Source organism: Musca autumnalis, unplaced genomic scaffold (genome assembly GCF_047663935.1).
Source record: "Musca autumnalis isolate F117 unplaced genomic scaffold, ASM4766393v1 scaffold_4, whole genome shotgun sequence".
Classification (NCBI taxonomy): Eukaryota; Metazoa; Arthropoda; class Insecta; order Diptera; family Muscidae; genus Musca; species Musca autumnalis.
This window is the reverse complement of record NW_027411977.1, coordinates 187,143,185-187,163,984: the sequence shown is the minus strand read 5'-3', so window position 1 is coordinate 187,163,984 and position 20,800 is coordinate 187,143,185. Positions and strand designations below refer to the sequence as shown.

The window sequence follows — 20,800 nt, the reverse complement described above, 5'->3', positions numbered from 1 at the left end:
TGTGTGCGACCTCGGTTTTCGATTAGGCTGTCCTCCCGACCATAGAGACTCCCAGGGCTAGGGTACTCAACCCGCCAATCGAACCCAACACACTAACATTGAATTGAGGGTGTATTCTATTGCCTACTTTCACTATATTTCAACAACACAGCAAAGGGAAACGTCATGCAGGGATCTTGGTGGAAGGATCCCGTACTTGCCCACCCTTCCTGGATCCAGTACCTCCATAACTTACTTTTCTCTGGACCCCCGTGCACCACACATTTGTCTCACACACTTACTTCATTGCAAATTCCCCCCAGGTTACAAAAATCAACACAACATATTAATTATGATCATACGAACATTAAAACATATTAATTTATTGAATTATAATTAATTATTTATACGGATGAATCTCTCAAAACTTGACAACTTATACAATAGAAAAAATGACAATAATTGAAATTCAAGAATAATACCTGGATTCTCTTACTAATATTAATGGCTTCAATCGTCAGTGGACAAAAGCATTAATCTATTTACCTTGTCTTTTCGCGCTCAATGTCGCGCCCTTTTGACCTTTTCTCAACCACCTAAAAGAGCTCTCTTAACTGGGTATTTTGCCGCCAAAACCTGTGGGCACCAAAAATCAAATTAACAAGGATACTAGATAATCCTATTGAAAACACTTAGCCTTTTGTCAAAACCTCCGGGTATTTTTCCCTTACAATGTGACAATTTACTTACAAAGCTAGGCAAATTTAAATAGAAAGACAAAAAAATGTAATTTATATAAAAATTATATCGAATTTTATGATTTTCAGGACTCTCTGATTAACTAAGTTCCTATTCACTTTCTTTCCAGATATCAGCAGCCTCTACTGCGTGTTAACTTCCTTTGCAGACGTTACGTTGAAACTTAACAAAATGCACAAAATAAGGCACATACAAAAATGCATACAAAACACATAAAGACAACACAACGGTAAGACACCTTTTACCTGGTATTTTACGTTCAAACAATTGATTGGCTTATTATCTTGTTTCTTACAGATCACACCATACGTGTTTAACAAGCGAAATTTTAAACGCCACAATTATCATAAAGATGGGTGTCTTGAATTAAGGGCAACAGCAGCGGTTTGGGATGAAACGGAGACGCACCAGATTATGGATGATGACCAGCCCAGTCCGGCTCTATAACCAGTAATGTATTTGACCTCACGTCCAAGGAAAGTAGCCGTTTCATCCACCAAATTATTTCCACAACTACAGGAATTCTTGTACCAGCACCGCCGCTTTATCTTCTGCCAATCGCACACCGAGGAAAAGTTGACTTCCTGCCGTTGTGTATAACAAATACGTCCAGCCTGCAGTCACTTCTTGGACAACCAATATACAGCCGGAAAATATCTATTAAACACAGACATATACCAATTTACCATATTTGTCACTACATCACCACTACTTCTACTCACAATAGTTCACAATAAAAGTAACGAACTCAAGATTATAACTTTTTTTTTTTTAACTGCTCTCTGGGCTTTAAAATCACCACGGTAACGTCTTTAACCAAACTATGGGTTTTCCTTGGCGCACGGCCTTATATAGCCCTCCACTCAGCAAATCCCGCCAGATGCTAATTTTCCATGAAACACCATTTTTCTTGACCATTCATTTTCTATTTTCTTCTTTTGTTGTAATTATCCGTCAATTTTCCATCTATTCACTCGGAGTTGATGACTCCCTATTGTGACTGTATTATCAGCTGGTAACCAATTCAATATTAATATGTAACGACAATTCAACCGGCTGTCCAACTTTCAAATATTATACCCCAATACGGAGAATTTTGCTCTCAATCTCATGTGAATATTACATCGCACTACTCTTCATCACCTACCCTGCCTAATTTTATTTTATTTACTTGTTTCTACACATTTTATCGTATCTGGAAGAATATTTTCAACCATTTACACGGTCATTTGATTTTTCCTACTGACATAGCGCATTTACACCACCCTTAATCAAGTGGAACGCTTATCATTCCTACTGCATAGTAAATTTACCATGCTTCCTACTACCTTTTATACAACCCTGCTAGTGGTTATTTTTCAACGTAGCGATCCCTATTTCACCATATCCACATTTCCAAACACACCACCAACTAGAACTCACACAATAATTGACAGCAATATTGCAAAACATAAAATCTTCGAAATCTTCGGGTTTTGTTGACATCCTCATTCAATTTTTTATTATAATTTGACTGAACAAATTATAAGCTATACGGGAAGGACGGAAAGCAGTGGAAATTAAACAATATCCTCACAAAAATTTCACCCCCCCACCCCCATTAGCACTGCCAAGCATGAGGCCGGCCCATTATTGTTGTTGTTGTCCGCCGTTGGTATGTGTGGCCTGCAACAAAACTTCAAATTCGGCAAGGAAAACGAGACGAAGTTGATGTGCATGGCCGTGTAGGTCTTTGCACGTGGGGAACTCCCACTCCCTGATTGTCTCATGCCGGGCATATGGTATGTATTTGCGGAAAATGGTAGGGTAAGCATAATGTTTTCGTTCTTTTTTTATATTGCCTGATTAAATTTTCTTTTTCGCAGGTGGGGTGTACATATATTTCTGATCGGATTGCTGTCGTGATGCGTTGGATGGCCTGATATAGAATCATAAGTGTTATTTATGGTCCATTTAACTACCCCTTTGTATGGAGTTGTGATGACAAAAGCAGACGTGCTGTATGCAGCATATGTCGGTATTATGGACAGGTACACACAATCAGTAGCCGTGGTGTCAGTATTAAATGTGTGTGTGTGTGTGTTTACATTGGCGTATGTTATCAGTGACGACATAAACAAATGGAAATTGTGATTATGATTGGTGTTGCACCTTCTTTAGGGCAAATGTAATCACTATAGGCGTCAGCGACTCTCGTGAATGTGAATTCTATATTGCTAATGAATTGTTCGCATTAGTAATCACTCTTAATGGCCCATCCTGACAGTGCAAAATATGACCTTAAAGGAATGTGTGGAGAACATTGACGTGTAAAAAGATTCTTATTGTCTCTTGATATTTATGGCATTGTGCCATATGAAAATAAGATTTCATTCAAGGCAGGTCAACCCTTGCGGTCGGTCTCAAACCATGCATATTTATATAAGGTAGATGCATTATTGCAACACCTAACAAATTTACAATGTCCTCAGGAAAACCTAAAAACATTTTGAAACTCCTTTAAAATATAACAAATTTGAATCCAAGTGTAATTATAAAACATTCAGAACTGTCGTAGGTCATTTTTATTACACGTTCAGGATGAAAAGAAGTATTTTGTGATAGCAAATTTCGAAGTTTCACATTTTATGATTAGACCCTATTACCTTTCGAAAACCAAGTTTAAATAAATGCGCATTGGTTTTAACATACACTGATTTAAATGGTTTTTGGATTAAAGGGAAACAATCTACTGACCTAATGGTTGCTGATTTACAGTGTTGGTCACATAATTAGCACACCTTAAAAGAATCCTAATATTGTGAATAGTTTCAATATTTTCGTCCATATTCAATTTTAAATCCCTTTCGTTTGGGAATAAGTTCCAGTCTGCTAGTTATACTCTCCACCAGTCCCGAAATTTCAGTGTCAGAAGGGTATTATATGGGGTACACCATGGGTCCCAAGGACTGATGGGAATTCTAGTTTTTCCGATTTTTTTTTTATGTAAACAAATTCATGGAGGTAAGTAGTTCATAGAAACATCATATTCTTGTTCATCTTTGTAAATTTGCGAATAGTGGGATGTACCCACCAGCAGTGTGCCTCGGTAAAGTCCGTTTGCCACAAACATTTTCATTACAACCTGTAATATGATGCGTTGAGCTATTGATTTTATAAATTTTTATCCATCTGGACTGAATTTTACCGATACGTCGTGAAGTATGCAACGATAAACCTATGTTCATCTCTATGGTACCTACGCCAACTTCAATAATTTTCTAAACATAAGGCAAATGGGAGATAGTCTAGTGAAACCGCAAGATAATATGTTTCCCGGAGCTTAAAAACGATTAAATTTAAACTCAATAATCCAGAAAACATTTATCTTGAATAGTATATGCCTACTTTCATGGATATTAACCAATTTCAGCAAACCTCAAAAACCTTTATTGTTAGAAAGGGGTTATACTTTTAACCATACTCATGTGCTACGTGTTCACCTAATGCTTTGTTGACAGTTTTGTACCGGTAGGTCTTTGGTGTTATTCAGACGTATAATTTTGAATAACAAATAGTATCATAAGTTGATCTTCCTCAAATAAGGTGCATTGTATTGATCTTCTTTCTATAAACCCCTTCCAAGTCGAATATTTTCTTGAATGAATCATCGACCGTAAACACTTTTTGAAAAGTCTTTGCACTTTATATTTAAATTTCGGTAATCAGTTAACAATTCCAATAATTTCAGATCCAATTGTACATTCGTTTTTGAAATTTTGGCGACTTTCTGAGGTTTAAGTGTACATTACGAAAAATGGTCCGCTATTGGGATATATTTAGAGATTCCGAATTGATAAATTTTTTTGTTTTTTTTTTTTTTTCAAAAAAATGGTTTGTTGAATACGTTTTGAATATGAATTAACTTTAATAAAATTAATTGTTGCATATTAATTGAATTAGCCCAATCACTGCGGTGGTTCCATATGGAACCACTTGGGTTATTTTACCTTTTGGAATAAAAATGACAGTAAAGTAAATTCGGGTTCCAATTCTTATCTTAAAAGCAGGATAAAGTGAAAAAATTTGCATTTTTTACGAAAATCTTCGAAGGGATTTAGTTAAATTAAAAATCGTAGGGTGTGCTAATTCGATTTCCCCTTGATAATGTGGCCGTCTTCGCCAAAACGTTTATTTCAAAAAACCACTGATAATACTATTCACTTATCACTTCTGTTAAATGCATTATAAAAAGGATTTTACGAAAATGTTTCAATTTGCCCTATCAAAACTCTTAGCTGACTGAAATCATTTTGAACCAAAGAGGCATGAATAATATCCTTTCGCCCCATGAATAGATGCGTCACTTCATGAATATATCCTTTGAATGAACATAGTCGCGGTATGATGGGAAATAGTTATTCTTGATTCTTATGACATGGTGGTTTTACACAAACGTAGAAAGTTTTACTCCCTCGCAACGGTCTAGTTTCCTCGCGACGAGCTTTCATCTTTTGAGGTCTTTGGCATGGCATACCCCCATTGGCTTTCCATTTAAATCTTCAAGGGAGTACATATTATTTCCTACTGGCTTCAAGATACGGCATTTTGTAAATTTGCGAGCGAATTTTGCATTAAAATTCTTCCCAAAGTCACTGAGGACATGGTTCCTTTTGTATACCTCTTGACCGGGAGAGAATGTAATCATGCGGGCTCGAGCGTTATATCTTTTTGCGCTTTGTACATATGCCTGGTGCATATTCTGCCGGATTTTGTTACGAATCAGTTCCATTCTGTCGTTTCGCTCCACCTGCCTAATTTCATGGTCTGTCATGGACAGCAGTTTCCTGGCTAACTTATAATCTGCCCCATGGGTATACATACTGTGACCAAATAAGGCGAAAAATGGAGTTACTCCAGTCGCACTGTGTATGGATGTTCGCAATGCACATTCAATATCTGTTAGATATAGATCCCAGTCCCTGTGGTCATTCTCTAGATATGCCCTAATGGCTGACAGCACGGACTGGTTGACCCGTTCGGATGCATTTGACTGCGGGGCATATGGAGCGGTTTGGATATGATTTATCCCATATGTTTTAATCATATCTTTGAAGGTCTTCGATATGAATTGTGCCCCGTTGTCAGAATGTATCGTCTCGGGTACACCAAACTTCCGGAAAATATCCTCAACCATAAATTTAACCACATTTGAAGCGGTTGCCTCGCGCATTGCCTTCAAGAAGGTAAATTTGCTGAAGTGGTCAACAACTATGAAAATGAATGAGTTGCCACTTTTCGAGCGTGGATATTTTCCCAGGAAATCAATGTAGAGTTTTTGGAAGGGGAGTAGTGTCACCACTTCACTTCCTATCGTGGGTTGAGTCTGCTCATTGGTAGGCTTTGTCTCTTTGCACACGGTGCAATTAGAAACATATTTTCTGACCTGTGATGCCATCTGTGGCCAGTAATACTTTTCCCTTAGCCGGTGTAGGGTTTTAGAAATACCACCATGAGCTGACGTGGTCCTATCGTGAGCTTGTTCAATCAAAACATGGGTTAATGTCTCCGGGACCCACAATTTCCACTGGAACTCCTGGGCGTCCGGGTCATACGATGTGTGGCACTTTTTAAACACCATGTTGTCGATAATCTTCAAGTCAGGGAGATTCTCAATATTTTTGGCCACTGTATCTCTAAGTTCATTGTAAGAATCGCTATCAAATTCGGTAGTTTCAAACTCTAGGACCTGATCCACATCGATTTCATCGACCGTGGGTAGGCGGGATAGCATATCGGCAACCACGTTGTCCTTCCCCTTGCGGTGCTCAATAGTGAAATTGTATCCCTGGAGTTGCAATGACCAACGAGCTAAACGACCACTAAGGTCCTTTAGGTTCATTAGCCATTGCAAACTCGCGTGATCAGTGATCACCGTAAATTGCATGAGTTCCACATAGGGGCGGAACCTTTGGATAGCCATCACCGCGGCGAGACACTCCTTCTCCGTCACGCTGTAATTTCTCTGACACTTATTCAATTTCTTGGAATAGAACGCAATCGGGTGTTCATGTCCTTCGCTATTGAGCTGGAACAGAACCGCTCCGACGCCATACTCCGATGCATCACATTGGATATAAAAGGGTTTAGAGAAATCAGCGTGACGTAAAACTGGGGCGGAGGTCAAGGCCTTCTTCAGGTCTTCAAAAGCCTCCTTCGCTTTTTCCGAAATTTGAAACTTTGGCGATTTCTTTAGCGTGTCGGTGAGTGGAGCCGACAGAGACGCGAAGTCCTTAATAAATCTTCGGTACCACCCTACCGTACCAAGAAAACTCCTGACTTCTCTGGCATTTTTAGGAACTTTAATCTTTTTAATTGCTTCGACCTTCTCGGGGTCGGTGCGCAGTACGCCTCCACCTATGATAAACCCCAAGTATTTTAACTGTTGAAAACAGAACTTCGACTTTGTCAACCCGATAGTTAAATTCGCTCGCTTAAGGCATCCGGCTACCTCGGTTAGTAAACGAAGATGCTCGTCGAAGTCGCTTGATACAATCAACAGGTCGTCCAGGTACACAAAGACATTCTCCTTTAGTCGTTGGGGAATGACTTTGTCCATCAGTCGGCATAATCTTTGTGCAGCATTGCACAATCCAAACGGCATCACGCGGAATTGATACAACGGACGGCCTGGGATTGTAAAAGCTGTATACGACTTGCTATCCTCATCTAACTCGATCTGCCAGAACGCGTACTTAAGATCCACGCTGCTAATATAAAAGGTTTCGTCTATGCGACTTAGTATTCCTTCAATATTTTGCAGCGGGTACGCGTCCTTTACCGTGAGCTTATTTAACTTTCGGGCATCCAAACAGAAGCGGTTTTTCCCGGGTTTCCTCACAATCGTGGTCCTATTGCTCCACGGGCTCTCACTCTCTTCTATGACATTAAGGGCTAACATGTGGTCAACTTCCTGGTAGGTAATAGCTTGAACAGCTGGAGACATGGGGTAATGTCGATCTTTGACTGGTACAGCCCCTTCGATGAGTTTTATTGAATGTTTTTCCACGCTAGTACAACCTAAACCATGACTTTCGAAGGTCATGAACTTATCTACGACTTCTTTCAATCGCTTTTCTTCATTCGCTGATAATATATGGGGGTTAAGTTTGTAATCTGAAACGGTATCAGTCATGTCCTTTACAACTTTTTCCATATCAATTTCGGCCACACCTAGTACGTCAGGTGCCAGTTGGAATAGTCTCCAAAAATCTATCCCCAGATAAAGTTCCTGTTCCAATTGGGGACATAGAAACAAGGTTATCTCTTTTTCCTGGTCCTGGTACTTTATGGAGGTCTTTATTTTACCCAGAACACAGTATCGTGTACCTCCTGCGGTGGTAACCCTGCTGTACATGGACATTACTGGAATACCTAGTTCTTCAACAAACTCTCTACCATTTTTACCCAACATACTTACTGATGCACCGGTGTCTAGGAGTCCATGTAAGGCCTTCCCCTGAATACTGACTTCCGCGAAAACTCTCGGATCGGTTGTAGCTTTAGTTACCTTCGAAATAGAATCTATCAAATATCGTTTTTCTTGACGCCATAATTTCGTTTTCTGTCTTAACTTCATAATTTTCTGGGGTATTACGCCAATCTCTGAATTGAAGATTCTTTCCTTTACTTTTTCATAGTTAAGTTGCCTTTGCTCCAGTGGAACATGGTGCCTCTGAGCTGCTGTAAAATTTTGAATATCAACCTTAACACTATCCTTAACTAATTTCTCTTTGTTGCTACTCTTAATTTGAACCCTCTTGGGATTTAAAATTTCTGATTCACAGGGTTTTCCACAGGGTGTGTCTCCCCTGTCTTTTCCACACCCCTCCTCGAGTTTCCCTGCTGACATACAGGACATTTTGGAGTTACGGTATCTGCTTTGCCACACCTATAGCAGAATAGCTTCCTAAATTCGGCCGGACAGTCCATGAATACATGTCCCTTTTCACGGCAGTTCCAACAGACTATTGGATTTCTTGACTGGTTCTGCATTCTAACAGCCGACACATTTTCTTCGACATCTCCCTCTGTTACCTCGGTAGGATCTTCATACAGTTCCTCGTAGATCTCATTTACTTGTCTTATGGGTCTTTGTGGAACGGGCGTAGGCCTATTTTCACGCCTGGGGAAATTACGCTCCGCTTCTATACATTCAATACGCAATTGTTCAACTGTCGAAATCGACATTTGATACACATGCCTTTTGATGTCTTCACGAATATTCCCTCTCAAGATCTTTACCATCTCATGCTCATAAATCGGTTGTAACAATCTAGAGCGCAAGATCCCCATCTCAAGAAAATAGGCATTAACACTCTCATTATACCGCTGTTTTCGTTCCAACAAATCCCTAAGTATATCGAACTTAGACTGAGGGGACTGATACTGGCTTAGAAGGGCTTCCTTTAACCCTTCCCAATCAGTATATATTGCATTTTGTCTATACAGCCAGTACCATTCTCTAGCCGGACCTGACACAAGGAAAGAGAAATCTCTCAAAACCTCAGCCCACGGAATATTATACTGGGCTCGCATTATCTCCAATCGTTTGATGAAATCGTTGACTCTCAGTTCCCTTGGGTCACCGCTAAAGTTTAAACCTAACTTATCAACGCGTATTTTTAATGGTTCATAATTGGCAGTTGGCATTGGGAAATTTCCATGGCTATATGGTGGTGTTGGATCGGCACTAGGAATTTGCCTATAGGGCTGTGTGTTTACACTTCGCATCAAATTATCGTTGTTAGCGGATATATCATTAACAACATTGTTGGAATTACAATTTGAAGTATTATTTTTGGACTGTTGCGCTGCCGTTGAGGCATGTACTACAGTGGATAGTTCTTTCATTCCCTTTGCCAACGACTCGATCATTTTTTTAACATCAGATATTTCAGTTTCGACCATTTTCTTAACTTTATCTTCTAAAGACTTTTGGACAGAGGCGGCTTCATCTTGAACCAGTCCATGCAAATCAGATGTTATTGAACCTGCTGGTTCGTTATTATTTTGATTAACCCCATTCGCATGTATTTGACTAAAGTTATCTCTTCTCGTTATCGAATCGGATAGATCAGTAAATTGAAATGAATTCATATTATTATTTTCAGCCATTCTTCTCTGTTTATGATACCCAGGAAAATAAGTCGATCGGTTCAAATCAAAAGATTCGGGTCTACTTCTTTTCTTATTTTTACTATGGCGTGTGTTGTAGTAACTCATGACATGTACAGTGAATCGTAGCCTATTTCGTTACCAGGCGAATAAACCAGAACAGATTGTATTTCCCAAAAGATGTATATTGAAATTCGTTTTATCAATCAGGGTTAAAGATTTAAATACGATTTTAATGTACTAATTTATACGGCTTCTAAACACAAATTTCTAAATTAGACAATTACAACATAAAATTTTGGGGGATATTGCTTTTTCAGAAGCAGTGTGTGTGTGGTATTTTATATTTATTTTCATTATATAGTACTCCCTAATGAGATGTATGACAGTTTCCCAAAACATATTTATTCTTACATTTCACGATAGCGCATCTTACTTCCGTGTCCATGACATGTTTATCCATTTTTTTATGGTTAAAAGCTCATGGCATATTTCCAATATTCTGATTTCTACTGACTCTAATTATCTGAAATCGCTAATGGCTTTACCTAGAAGTTATACTGGCATATGCACGCCCTCGCTTTCGAACTATTATTAAATTTTTCTGAATTCTAAAAAGATTTTCAATACAAAATCGTTTTATTCCAGCACGGAATTACGAGCTACTGATTTAATCATGCTTGAAAATGTAGAAAATAATTACTTTAAATTTTTAGATATATTACTGCACTTTATAACCTAATCGCTAAGTTCAGATGCAATGCCATATCACCGATATTTAAAGATTAAAATCATTTTCTTTGCTCTATTTTAAAACTACTAGCATTCTATGGCTATGTGCGTCGATCTTATTGCACAGAGTTACTATCCGAATATCACATTTTACAAAGGCTATATAAAATCGCCATTTTGTTAAGCGGTACTCGGAAAAATTACGTTTTTTTTTCGATTGGGCGCCATCTCTGTTATGTGTGCGACCTCGGTTTTCGATTAGGCTGTCCTCCCGACCATAGAGACTCCCAGGGCTAGGGTACTCAACCCGCCAATCGAACCCAACACACTAACATTGAATTGAGGGTGTATTCTATTGCCTACTTTCACTATATTTCAACAACACAGCAAAGGGAAACGTCATGCAGGGATCTTGGTGGAAGGATCCCGTACTTGCCCACCCTTCCTGGATCCAGTACCTCCATAACTTACTTTTCTCTGGACCCCCGTGCACCACACATTTGTCTCACACACTTACTTCATTGCAAATTCCCCCCAGGTTACAAAAATCAACACAACATATTAATTATGATCATACGAACATTAAAACATATTAATTTATTGAATTATAATTAATTATTTATACGGATGAATCTCTCAAAACTTGACAACTTATACAATAGAAAAAATGACAATAATTGAAATTCAAGAATAATACCTGGATTCTCTTACTAATATTAATGGCTTCAATCGTCAGTGGACAAAAGCATTAATCTATTTACCTTGTCTTTTCGCGCTCAATGTCGCGCCCTTTTGACCTTTTCTCAACCACCTAAAAGAGCTCTCTTAACTGGGTATTTTGCCGCCAAAACCTGTGGGCACCAAAAATCAAATTAACAAGGATACTAGATAATCCTATTGAAAACACTTAGCCTTTTGTCAAAACCTCCGGGTATTTTTCCCTTACAATGTGACAATTTACTTACAAAGCTAGGCAAATTTAAATAGAAAGACAAAAAAATGTAATTTATATAAAAATTATATCGAATTTTATGATTTTCAGGACTCTCTGATTAACTAAGTTCCTATTCACTTTCTTTCCAGATATCAGCAGCCTCTACTGCGTGTTAACTTCCTTTGCAGACGTTACGTTGAAACTTAACAAAATGCACAAAATAAGGCACATACAAAAATGCATACAAAACACATAAAGACAACACAACGGTAAGACACCTTTTACCTGGTATTTTACGTTCAAACAATTGATTGGCTTATTATCTTGTTTCTTACAGATCACACCATACGTGTTTAACAAGCGAAATTTTAAACGCCACAATTATCATAAAGATGGGTGTCTTGAATTAAGGGCAACAGCAGCGGTTTGGGATGAAACGGAGACGCACCAGATTATGGATGATGACCAGCCCAGTCCGGCTCTATAACCAGTAATGTATTTGACCTCACGTCCAAGGAAAGTAGCCGTTTCATCCACCAAATTATTTCCACAACTACAGGAATTCTTGTACCAGCACCGCCGCTTTATCTTCTGCCAATCGCACACCGAGGAAAAGTTGACTTCCTGCCGTTGTGTATAACAAATACGTCCAGCCTGCAGTCACTTCTTGGACAACCAATATACAGCCGGAAAATATCTATTAAACACAGACATATACCAATTTACCATATTTGTCACTACATCACCACTACTTCTACTCACAATAGTTCACAATAAAAGTAACGAACTCAAGATTATAACTTTTTTTTTTTTAACTGCTCTCTGGGCTTTAAAATCACCACGGTAACGTCTTTAACCAAACTATGGGTTTTCCTTGGCGCACGGCCTTATATAGCCCTCCACTCAGCAAATCCCGCCAGATGCTAATTTTCCATGAAACACCATTTTTCTTGACCATTCATTTTCTATTTTCTTCTTTTGTTGTAATTATCCGTCAATTTTCCATCTATTCACTCGGAGTTGATGACTCCCTATTGTGACTGTATTATCAGCTGGTAACCAATTCAATATTAATATGTAACGACAATTCAACCGGCTGTCCAACTTTCAAATATTATACCCCAATACGGAGAATTTTGCTCTCAATCTCATGTGAATATTACATCGCACTACTCTTCATCACCTACCCTGCCTAATTTTATTTTATTTACTTGTTTCTACACATTTTATCGTATCTGGAAGAATATTTTCAACCATTTACACGGTCATTTGATTTTTCCTACTGACATAGCGCATTTACACCACCCTTAATCAAGTGGAACGCTTATCATTCCTACTGCATAGTAAATTTACCATGCTTCCTACTACCTTTTATACAACCCTGCTAGTGGTTATTTTTCAACGTAGCGATCCCTATTTCACCATATCCACATTTCCAAACACACCACCAACTAGAACTCACACAATAATTGACAGCAATATTGCAAAACATAAAATCTTCGAAATCTTCGGGTTTTGTTGACATCCTCATTCAATTTTTTATTATAATTTGACTGAACAAATTATAAGCTATACGGGAAGGACGGAAAGCAGTGGAAATTAAACAATATCCTCACAAAAATTTCACCCCCCCACCCCCATTAGCACTGCCAAGCATGAGGCCGGCCCATTATTGTTGTTGTTGTCCGCCGTTGGTATGTGTGGCCTGCAACAAACTTATCGTTTTTGTTGAGTTGTTGTATTTGGTGGTCAGTTAGGGATCTTAGTTGCTTGGCGAGTTTATAATTCGCCCCACTTGTAAACATATTATACCCAAAAAGGGCGAAGAAAGGGTTAACACCAGTGGAAGAGTGGACGGAGGTACGGAGGGCTTGCTCGATGTCGGATAAATATAAATCCCAGTCGCGATGGTCATTTTCCACAAAAGTCCTGATAGCAGCCAGTACCGATTGAATAACTCGCTCGGAGGCATTGGACTGCGGCGAATAGTAGGCGGTAGTCAGATGATGAATTTTATAATTATTGATCATTCACTCGAATGCTTTTGTTAAATATTTTGCTTAAACTATTGTACCCTATTGGTTTTTGCACTGTGCGTAGGTCTTATTGCACAGTTTTTTATATTAGTAATGCCTATTGCGGCGCTACGGTGGGGTTCCGACAAGCTCAATCGGGGCGTATCCTTTCAGGGCGATCTCAACCCTTCCACCGTCAGCCCTAGGGGTCAAACAATCGAAAGGAATGAAAAAGGAACAGCATAAAACACAATATAAAACGACACAAACACGATATACAACCATGACAAGGGAACTTGGTGTCTCGTCCCCACATATAGCCCGCCCATCCTTGACCCTTTGGTCCATATGAAAGAAAGAAATTTTTTTTAAAGGGCCCCAGTAGCCACACACACTTACTGCTTAATAACCCAGCAAAATTTTATGGAAGTGGTTCCATGAGATGCCATGATTTCACTGGATCTTTTGCATTGGTTCAAATGAAGTCGTGAAAGATCCGATCTTTTCATCAGCATTTGAACCCATTCGAAGGAAGTCGTGAAAGATCCGATCGTTTAATCAGCATTTGAACCAATTCAAAGGAAGTCGTGGTAGATCCGATCTTTTCCTTAGCATTTGAACCCATTCCATCGATCCAATAGAGATGAATTTTGTGTTTTTATTTTTACACAAGTATATATTCTTTTATTTATCTAAATATGTACGTTTAAAGCAATGTAATATTTATTATGCTAGGAAGTTCCAATCATTGAGCTAAAAGTAGAGTCGGACTGCACTCTTTGGTATTAGTCGTGTTTCTTTACGTGCCTGAAGTTACCAGTTTTTACCCGAAAAGTGTTTCCTTACTTTTAAAAACATACAATTTATATGAGAGCAGTTCACCACTTTTACCATTTTTGCAACAATTACCATTTTTAAAAGTAAAGGAACAGACCAATTATGAAAGTTTCCTTGCCTGCTCTAGAGAACCCTGCTCAACAAGTCGATTTGTAGATCCCCTACAAAACAAAAGACATTTCCAAAACGTTGTAAAATAATTTTCACGAAATAGTAATCTGCAGTTGGAGTCAATGTCGAAATCTGCACTGTACTGATGGGAAGTAAAATCCTTTTGTAAGATGAATCAAAACCTGTTGCGTGCAGCGGCGGTGTTTAGACTGCAACAGCTCGGACGGCCGGAAGTCAAGTTTCTCACTTAAATTTACAAGTTGTCGCTTGTCAAACACATCGTTCCCGAAGTCTGGAAAATAGGCCAGCTACCGAAGCCCGAAAGGATGCCAGCAAAGGTGAATCTTACAAACCGATTTCGCTTTTATCGCCCGTAGCAAGGACCCTTTTGGCTATAGTTCTTCCAGCATCAGAAATAACTTTCCAGTTGCCGATCAATAGCATAGGATCCGTAAGCAGCACAACAACTGCGCTGAAGGCCATCTCCATATTAGCAGAGGACTCACTCAGAGCAAGCCGTGCTCATAATCTAGAAAGAGAAGTCTAACGTTACAAGAGAGAACCTCTAGATCAGGGGTGCTCAGAACAGTTCGTGTATTAGTAGTGCTAAGACACTCTCCCCATTACTAAGCAATGGCAAATGAGAAATAAAGAGAGAATACGTGTGGTTTGTTTTTACGCTACCGTAAGGAAGTGATCACCAATGCACTAGACCAACAAGCCTTTCAACCAGGTAATCGTGTCAATGCGGTCCTTGGAGAACATCCACCATCTATAGCAGCTGAGAAGCGCCAGCTGTCAGGACAAACCAGAGTAGTTTTGGGTCAATACGCTCGGGATGGTGCAGACGTCAAAATTCCTATAGGGCAAGTACTGATGACACCGTGGAAAACATCTGCCCAGCATACAGCACAGGCCCCCCACGACACACTGCACCTTTTCAATTGCCCTACCAATCCTGCTAAGAAACTTAAGTTTGCAGCTTTGTGGTTACAAACCATATAAATAGCGAAATAGCCACATTCTTACGACTGATAGACCCAGAGTCAGATTAAGCAGAAAAATGAGAATACAAACATATTAACTATTGTTACAACAACGAGAACAAACTGCAATTATAGATGTAAACTTTATGATGATAAATAAATTATAGTTATTTCATTAATTTCTTTGAATTAATAAAATAAAAAAATGAAAATCATTTTTCAATACAGCATTTTCCATTTTCCGAACAAGACGTGAAAATTACATGCCAAAGGGTTGGTGAAAATGACATGCCAAAGATTAGTGAAAATGCTATTCTTGGGAATTGGTTAAGATGGCATGCCAAAGGATTGGTATAGATGCCATGCCAAAGAATTATTGAAGATGCCATTCCATCGAGTTAGTAAAGATGACATGCTTAGGATCTGAAAATGAATTGCATCTTTTGGGGGTCACGCTCTTGTAAAAAGAATGAGTGAAGATGCTGAAAAAATGACATTCCATTTCACTTGCACCCATTCTTGAATAGCATCTTTGGCATCGAACATTTTGCTGGGAACCTACATCCTAATCATCTCTCTTACAAAAAAAATCAGCAATTCATATTAAAGCACAAACATTCAAACATTAAATGGTTTTATTATCATGTTTTAAACTTAATCCTAACAATGAAACATTTAAACACAATAGATTTTTATTTAGAATCCTAACCCCTGATTGTTTTATGAGCCAATCGCTCAGACTACCAACGAATAATTCAGGATATTTATTATTGCCAAACTGGCCTCTTTAAAATTTACTACCTCCCTAAAAGAGCTCTGTTAAGGGGTGCTCATGGACGTTAATATATGTCCAACAAACACAAATCAAATTAATCCTATATCATATGGGTAACCCTACGCTCAAATAACGGGCGTTAGAAATCCGCACAATTTAAAACTTAATTATTTATCTACTCACTACAGACAATCACTCTTATGTCCGTAATTTCTACGCGTAGTTATCTATGAGTTCATAGATATCTCCCGTTTAAGCAAAATTTTATAATTTCAACTCATAGGTAACGTTACCGGGCCAAAAACGGTCGTGTTACTTACTCCAAGGATTTTACCTGGTTGATCGTTGCCAATGTGTTAACAGATGTAAAACACTTCTATGTGGCAATGATTTTGCGAACTCATGAATGAAAATCACCAATGTTACCACATGATTTCAAAAATTACACCCCTCGGTAAATGGCACCTAGAAATTACCAAACGCGTAGGTAAAGATAACTAATAGGTAGCTACCTACCCGGTTACCTAGGGCTAGAAATTACGGGCATTAACCTAGGACACAAATAAGTTCATTTGAAAATTATCGTTACCAACAAAGAAAAAAAATAATTTAATTATCCTTTAATTATTGTAGTTTTTGTTAAGTTTTGATGACATCATCTTTTTTCTATAAAAAAACTTTAATCAAACATAAATTTTGTTGTCTCTTTTTAGGCCACGCTCAACATTTAACGCGCGCAATTATTTGTGCTATCTTCTCTTTATATTTTCAGACGATGAATTTAATGCATAATATTCCAGGCAACAATATCTCACTCCTGGATGAAACTTTACGGCAAACGTTCAATGTATGTGGAGATATTCTTAACATCGATCTTGGTCCACTCCCCATAAGACTAGCAGACATTTAAAACGAAATTCTAAGATTTCTAAATCCAAAAAAGTATTGCCGACCGCCCCCCCGCCGGGGATAACAAACTTGAAGCGATGCGGGGGCTAGACGTCACAATCTTCTCATTTGACTTCTTGTAGTGTTGAACTGGGAGGCTGTGATCGACCAAAGGTTATCCACTCTCTGTCACGCACCAATTTAGTGCACTGGAATTCAAAGTGTATCTCTGGATTGAGTGACATATATTTGGTAGCGATCTCCTACCAAAGTAATTGTGAGATCCCCTAACACCGGGGTGTTATGCGACCTCGTGCTCATCGGTGTTCTCAAGGTTTGCAGTTAGGGTACCAACTGTATTCGAACGGAGCCTCGCTGATACCTGGGTACCTCAGCGAGTAGTCAGTGCCCTAGTCATGGTAGTGGAGGGCTATGCCATGTCCGTCCTCAGTTCCCCCATAAACTCATCTACTTATGGATAAAGAATTAAATATAAAAACAAACAACCCCAATTCCGATACACCCTCATCATCGACCATGGCTATGAACCCGGACAATGTTGCACCTCGTGCGAATACTCAATCCCTGGGCGGGGACGTTGATAGAACGACACTGGACAGTGTTAGCGACGCCATTAACAAGCAGAGCAGGGAATTGCTCGAGCTCCTGAGGAACAGCGATAGTCTCCGACTAAGTCAGGAGAGCCCCCCTCCATGGGACTGGGAGAGTTGGGAGGATGATGAGATGGATATTACAATTATCCCATCTCAATCATCCACCGCTCCTCTCTCGTGCACTGGAGAGCTCCAACCTTACGGTCGGGGATCCGGCTCCCTCAGGGGCTGAAGTGTCGGTCGATTCCGACAAACCCCCCCTAAACAGGCAAGATGCCTTGGTGGAGGATGCTTTGGAGGAGGATACGACGACGGCCTCCCCCAAGTCTCCCTCAACCAAAGCCAATAAATCTCGGCAGAAGAAAGATAGATACAACTATCGTAGAGCTGTCTTCTACTGCCAGAGGTTTATTGGTAAAGACTCTTCCGAGGTGACCCAGTCGGAATTTAGGGAAATTGGCCTGAAGATCCGATTTGTGAGGCGTTTCGAACGGAAATACCCTCACATTGAAAAGATCTTCCTGCCAATTGACCAAATTCCGACCCCTGTCGAGGCTGCAGTCTCCAGCCCAGCGGCTGAGACAAGGGCAACCTCTACAGGGAAAAATGCAAATCCGGTGCTGTCAAACTGCTCGAGCCCTTTGCGGACGTCTTTGACAGGTTGGCTCCACCGACCCCGAAAACGACGGAACGCAAGGGAAACACTGGTGTGATCCCTTCCGTTTCGAAGTTGGCGCAGGGAAGGTCGCAGCCACAAGCTAGACAGCCGCCAAAGGTACCGCCTATGTCGACTGTCTCGTCGGTGGCTGCCATCGAACCCGCCGGGGTAAAGAAAGGTGCGGATCTAGTAGGGGCGACTGTGCAGAGGACTGGGCAACAGACCACTGTTAAGCCATCGTCACCTGCTAGACCTCACCCTTCTGATGTGAAGGGCGGTGCTGGAACTGTGAAAGGCCATGGGGTTGTGGCGGGAGATGGTCCATCGACCTCTAAGCAGAGCGGATACTCAAGGACATCTGCGCAGGAATGCGTTAAGAGGGTCAGGTCCTCTGAGGATCCGCATCCTGTTGCCAAGAGGGTGGTGGATCGTCGATCGACCAACCTAATGGACCCGCGCTCACAGGGGACCGGTCATATGAAGACAGTAGGGGCTCAACCTGGGAGGGCCAGTAAAGCTGACCCAAGTCCGATGCCCTCACGGTCTTCAAATGACAGAACACCGAAGTCAGCGAGCCTAGAAGGGGTGATCGCCCCGGAGAATCTCCGTGTGGCGATCATCAATAAGGCTGATCTGGATGGGAGGATCAGCGATATGCACTGGATCGCAGTGGAACGCCTTCTCCGGAAGGCCATCACCTCCGATGAGGTTGACGCCGGCAAGACCGGCTTCGGCAGGGCGGTTATCCAAAGGGGAATCAGAATCCTCTATTGCCAGGATGAGGAGTCGAGAGACTTCCTCATCCAGTTGATAGAGGGTGCTGGTGACCTCTGGGACGGCTGCATGCTCACAGACTCTGCAGTAGATATTGCTTTGGTCCAGGAACCCTATTTGTATAAAAATAGGGTTTCTGGACTAAACAATAAGCACTTCTCATTATTCTATACGAATAATGGAGACAAGGTAAGAACCTGTATTGTAGCTAGGAAAAGTCTAAACCTTATTCAACTCTACAATTACAGTGATGGCGATACGACTGTAGTGAGGCTAGACGAAGTTACCGGTAGGGCTTTAGTTCTGGCCTCGGTCTACATGCCGTATGAGGCTCCCGACCCACCAAGCGGACTGGTGCGCAAACTAGTGGAGGAGACGACGGGCAGATGCAGGTTGGTGATGGGCTGCGATGCAAATGCACATCACTTCCACTGGGGAAGTAGAGACACCAATGCGAGAGGTGAGTCCATATTCGATTTTATTTTAGCTAATAATCTACGAGTATGTAATAGGGGTAACACTGCCACCTTCCATAATAGGGTAAGGGAGGAGGTTATTGATCTCACCCTTACAAATATGGAAGATACAGCCATAGTGGACTGGAGGGTATCGGAGGAGTGCTCCTTTTCAGATCACAGAGCGATACACTTTCAAGTCCACCATGGAAGTAAAAGGCAACCGCCTCATAGGAATCCAAGGAGGACAAACTGGGAAAACTACAACTCCCTCGTTTCCTCGAGGTTGTGTGAGTTCCCTGAACCACGCACAACGGAGGAAATAGATGGCCAAGTTGCAGATCTCACGCGTGTCCTCCAGGGTTGTTATGAGAAGTCTTGCCCATTATCTTATCCTGGTAGGAGAACTCAACCAGTCTGGTGGAACAACGAGCTAGCAAAGCTTAGGAAAAATAGCAGGAAAGCTTTTAATAAAGCTAACAGCACCAAATCTGATATCGATTGGAACCTCTACAGAGAGAGTTTCAATCCATGGTACAATTAAAAAAGGTAACCTTATGCAATCATATGTTTACAATTTTTTCTAAATTTAAACTTTGACAACATTTTATTGTCAAAACGGATTTGACAATAATTTTCTATGTATGTGTGTGCTTATCATTGCGTACACATATGTACATATTTGACAGTGACGTCTCAAATCTAAAATTCAATGTTTTTAATATAAATAAAATCAAAGAATAATAAACGACGCTGGAGGGAAATGATTTTTAATTTTAAAGGAGCTCGTAATACAAAATGTTGCAGATGGTAGCAGTTGTTCGTTATAGTTTTTAGAACAATTTAAGTTTGTGAGAAATATTAATATATGCAAAGGTTGACCAATGTCAGTCAACCCTTCCGATAGCTATCATGCCTACCAGAAATTTTGGACCATTATGTCACGAAGCCTGGACTAGCCACTAAAAAAATTACATTGTTGTAAACTATCCTCGTAAGTTGTCGTGCCCATTAGTCATTTTAGTTAGTGCCGGAAAAGATTTTTTAAAAGCGTTTCTTCTATTTTTACAGGGAATGTGGATTTGCCCCGAAAATAATGTAACATTATAGGAGCTCGTGGAGAAGCC

At 40.1% G+C, this 20,800-nt stretch overlaps 1 protein-coding gene and 2 long non-coding RNA genes across 4 annotated transcripts; 2 read left to right on the top strand and 1 right to left on the bottom strand.

Annotated features, from left to right (window-relative positions):
- On the top strand, positions 1-12,352 carry LOC141401437 (uncharacterized). Of its 2 annotated transcripts, none has more exons than XR_012412373.1 (4): positions 1-302; positions 848-2,544; positions 2,604-2,768; positions 11,710-12,352. It is a non-coding gene; the product is annotated as an uncharacterized lncRNA (long non-coding RNA). The 2 variants fall into 2 exon arrangements; XR_012412372.1 differs by lacking the exon at positions 1-302 and having other exon boundaries at positions 848-967; positions 1,036-2,544.
- LOC141401436 (uncharacterized) lies at positions 326-2,081 on the bottom strand. Its single transcript, XR_012412371.1, has 3 exons — positions 2,067-2,081; positions 1,461-1,750; positions 326-1,395 (listed from the first exon to the last, which is right to left on the bottom strand). It is a non-coding gene; the product is annotated as an uncharacterized lncRNA (long non-coding RNA).
- A 7,023-nt stretch (positions 12,353-19,375) lies between the features above and the next one.
- Positions 19,376-20,217, top strand: LOC141403195 (uncharacterized). Its single transcript, XM_073985374.1, has 2 exons — positions 19,376-19,407; positions 19,467-20,217. The coding sequence occupies exons 1-2, from the start codon at positions 19,397-19,399 to the stop codon at positions 20,215-20,217; spliced, it is 762 nt and encodes a 253-aa protein (XP_073841475.1). The 5' UTR covers positions 19,376-19,396.
- The last annotated feature ends 583 nt before the right edge of the window (positions 20,218-20,800 follow it).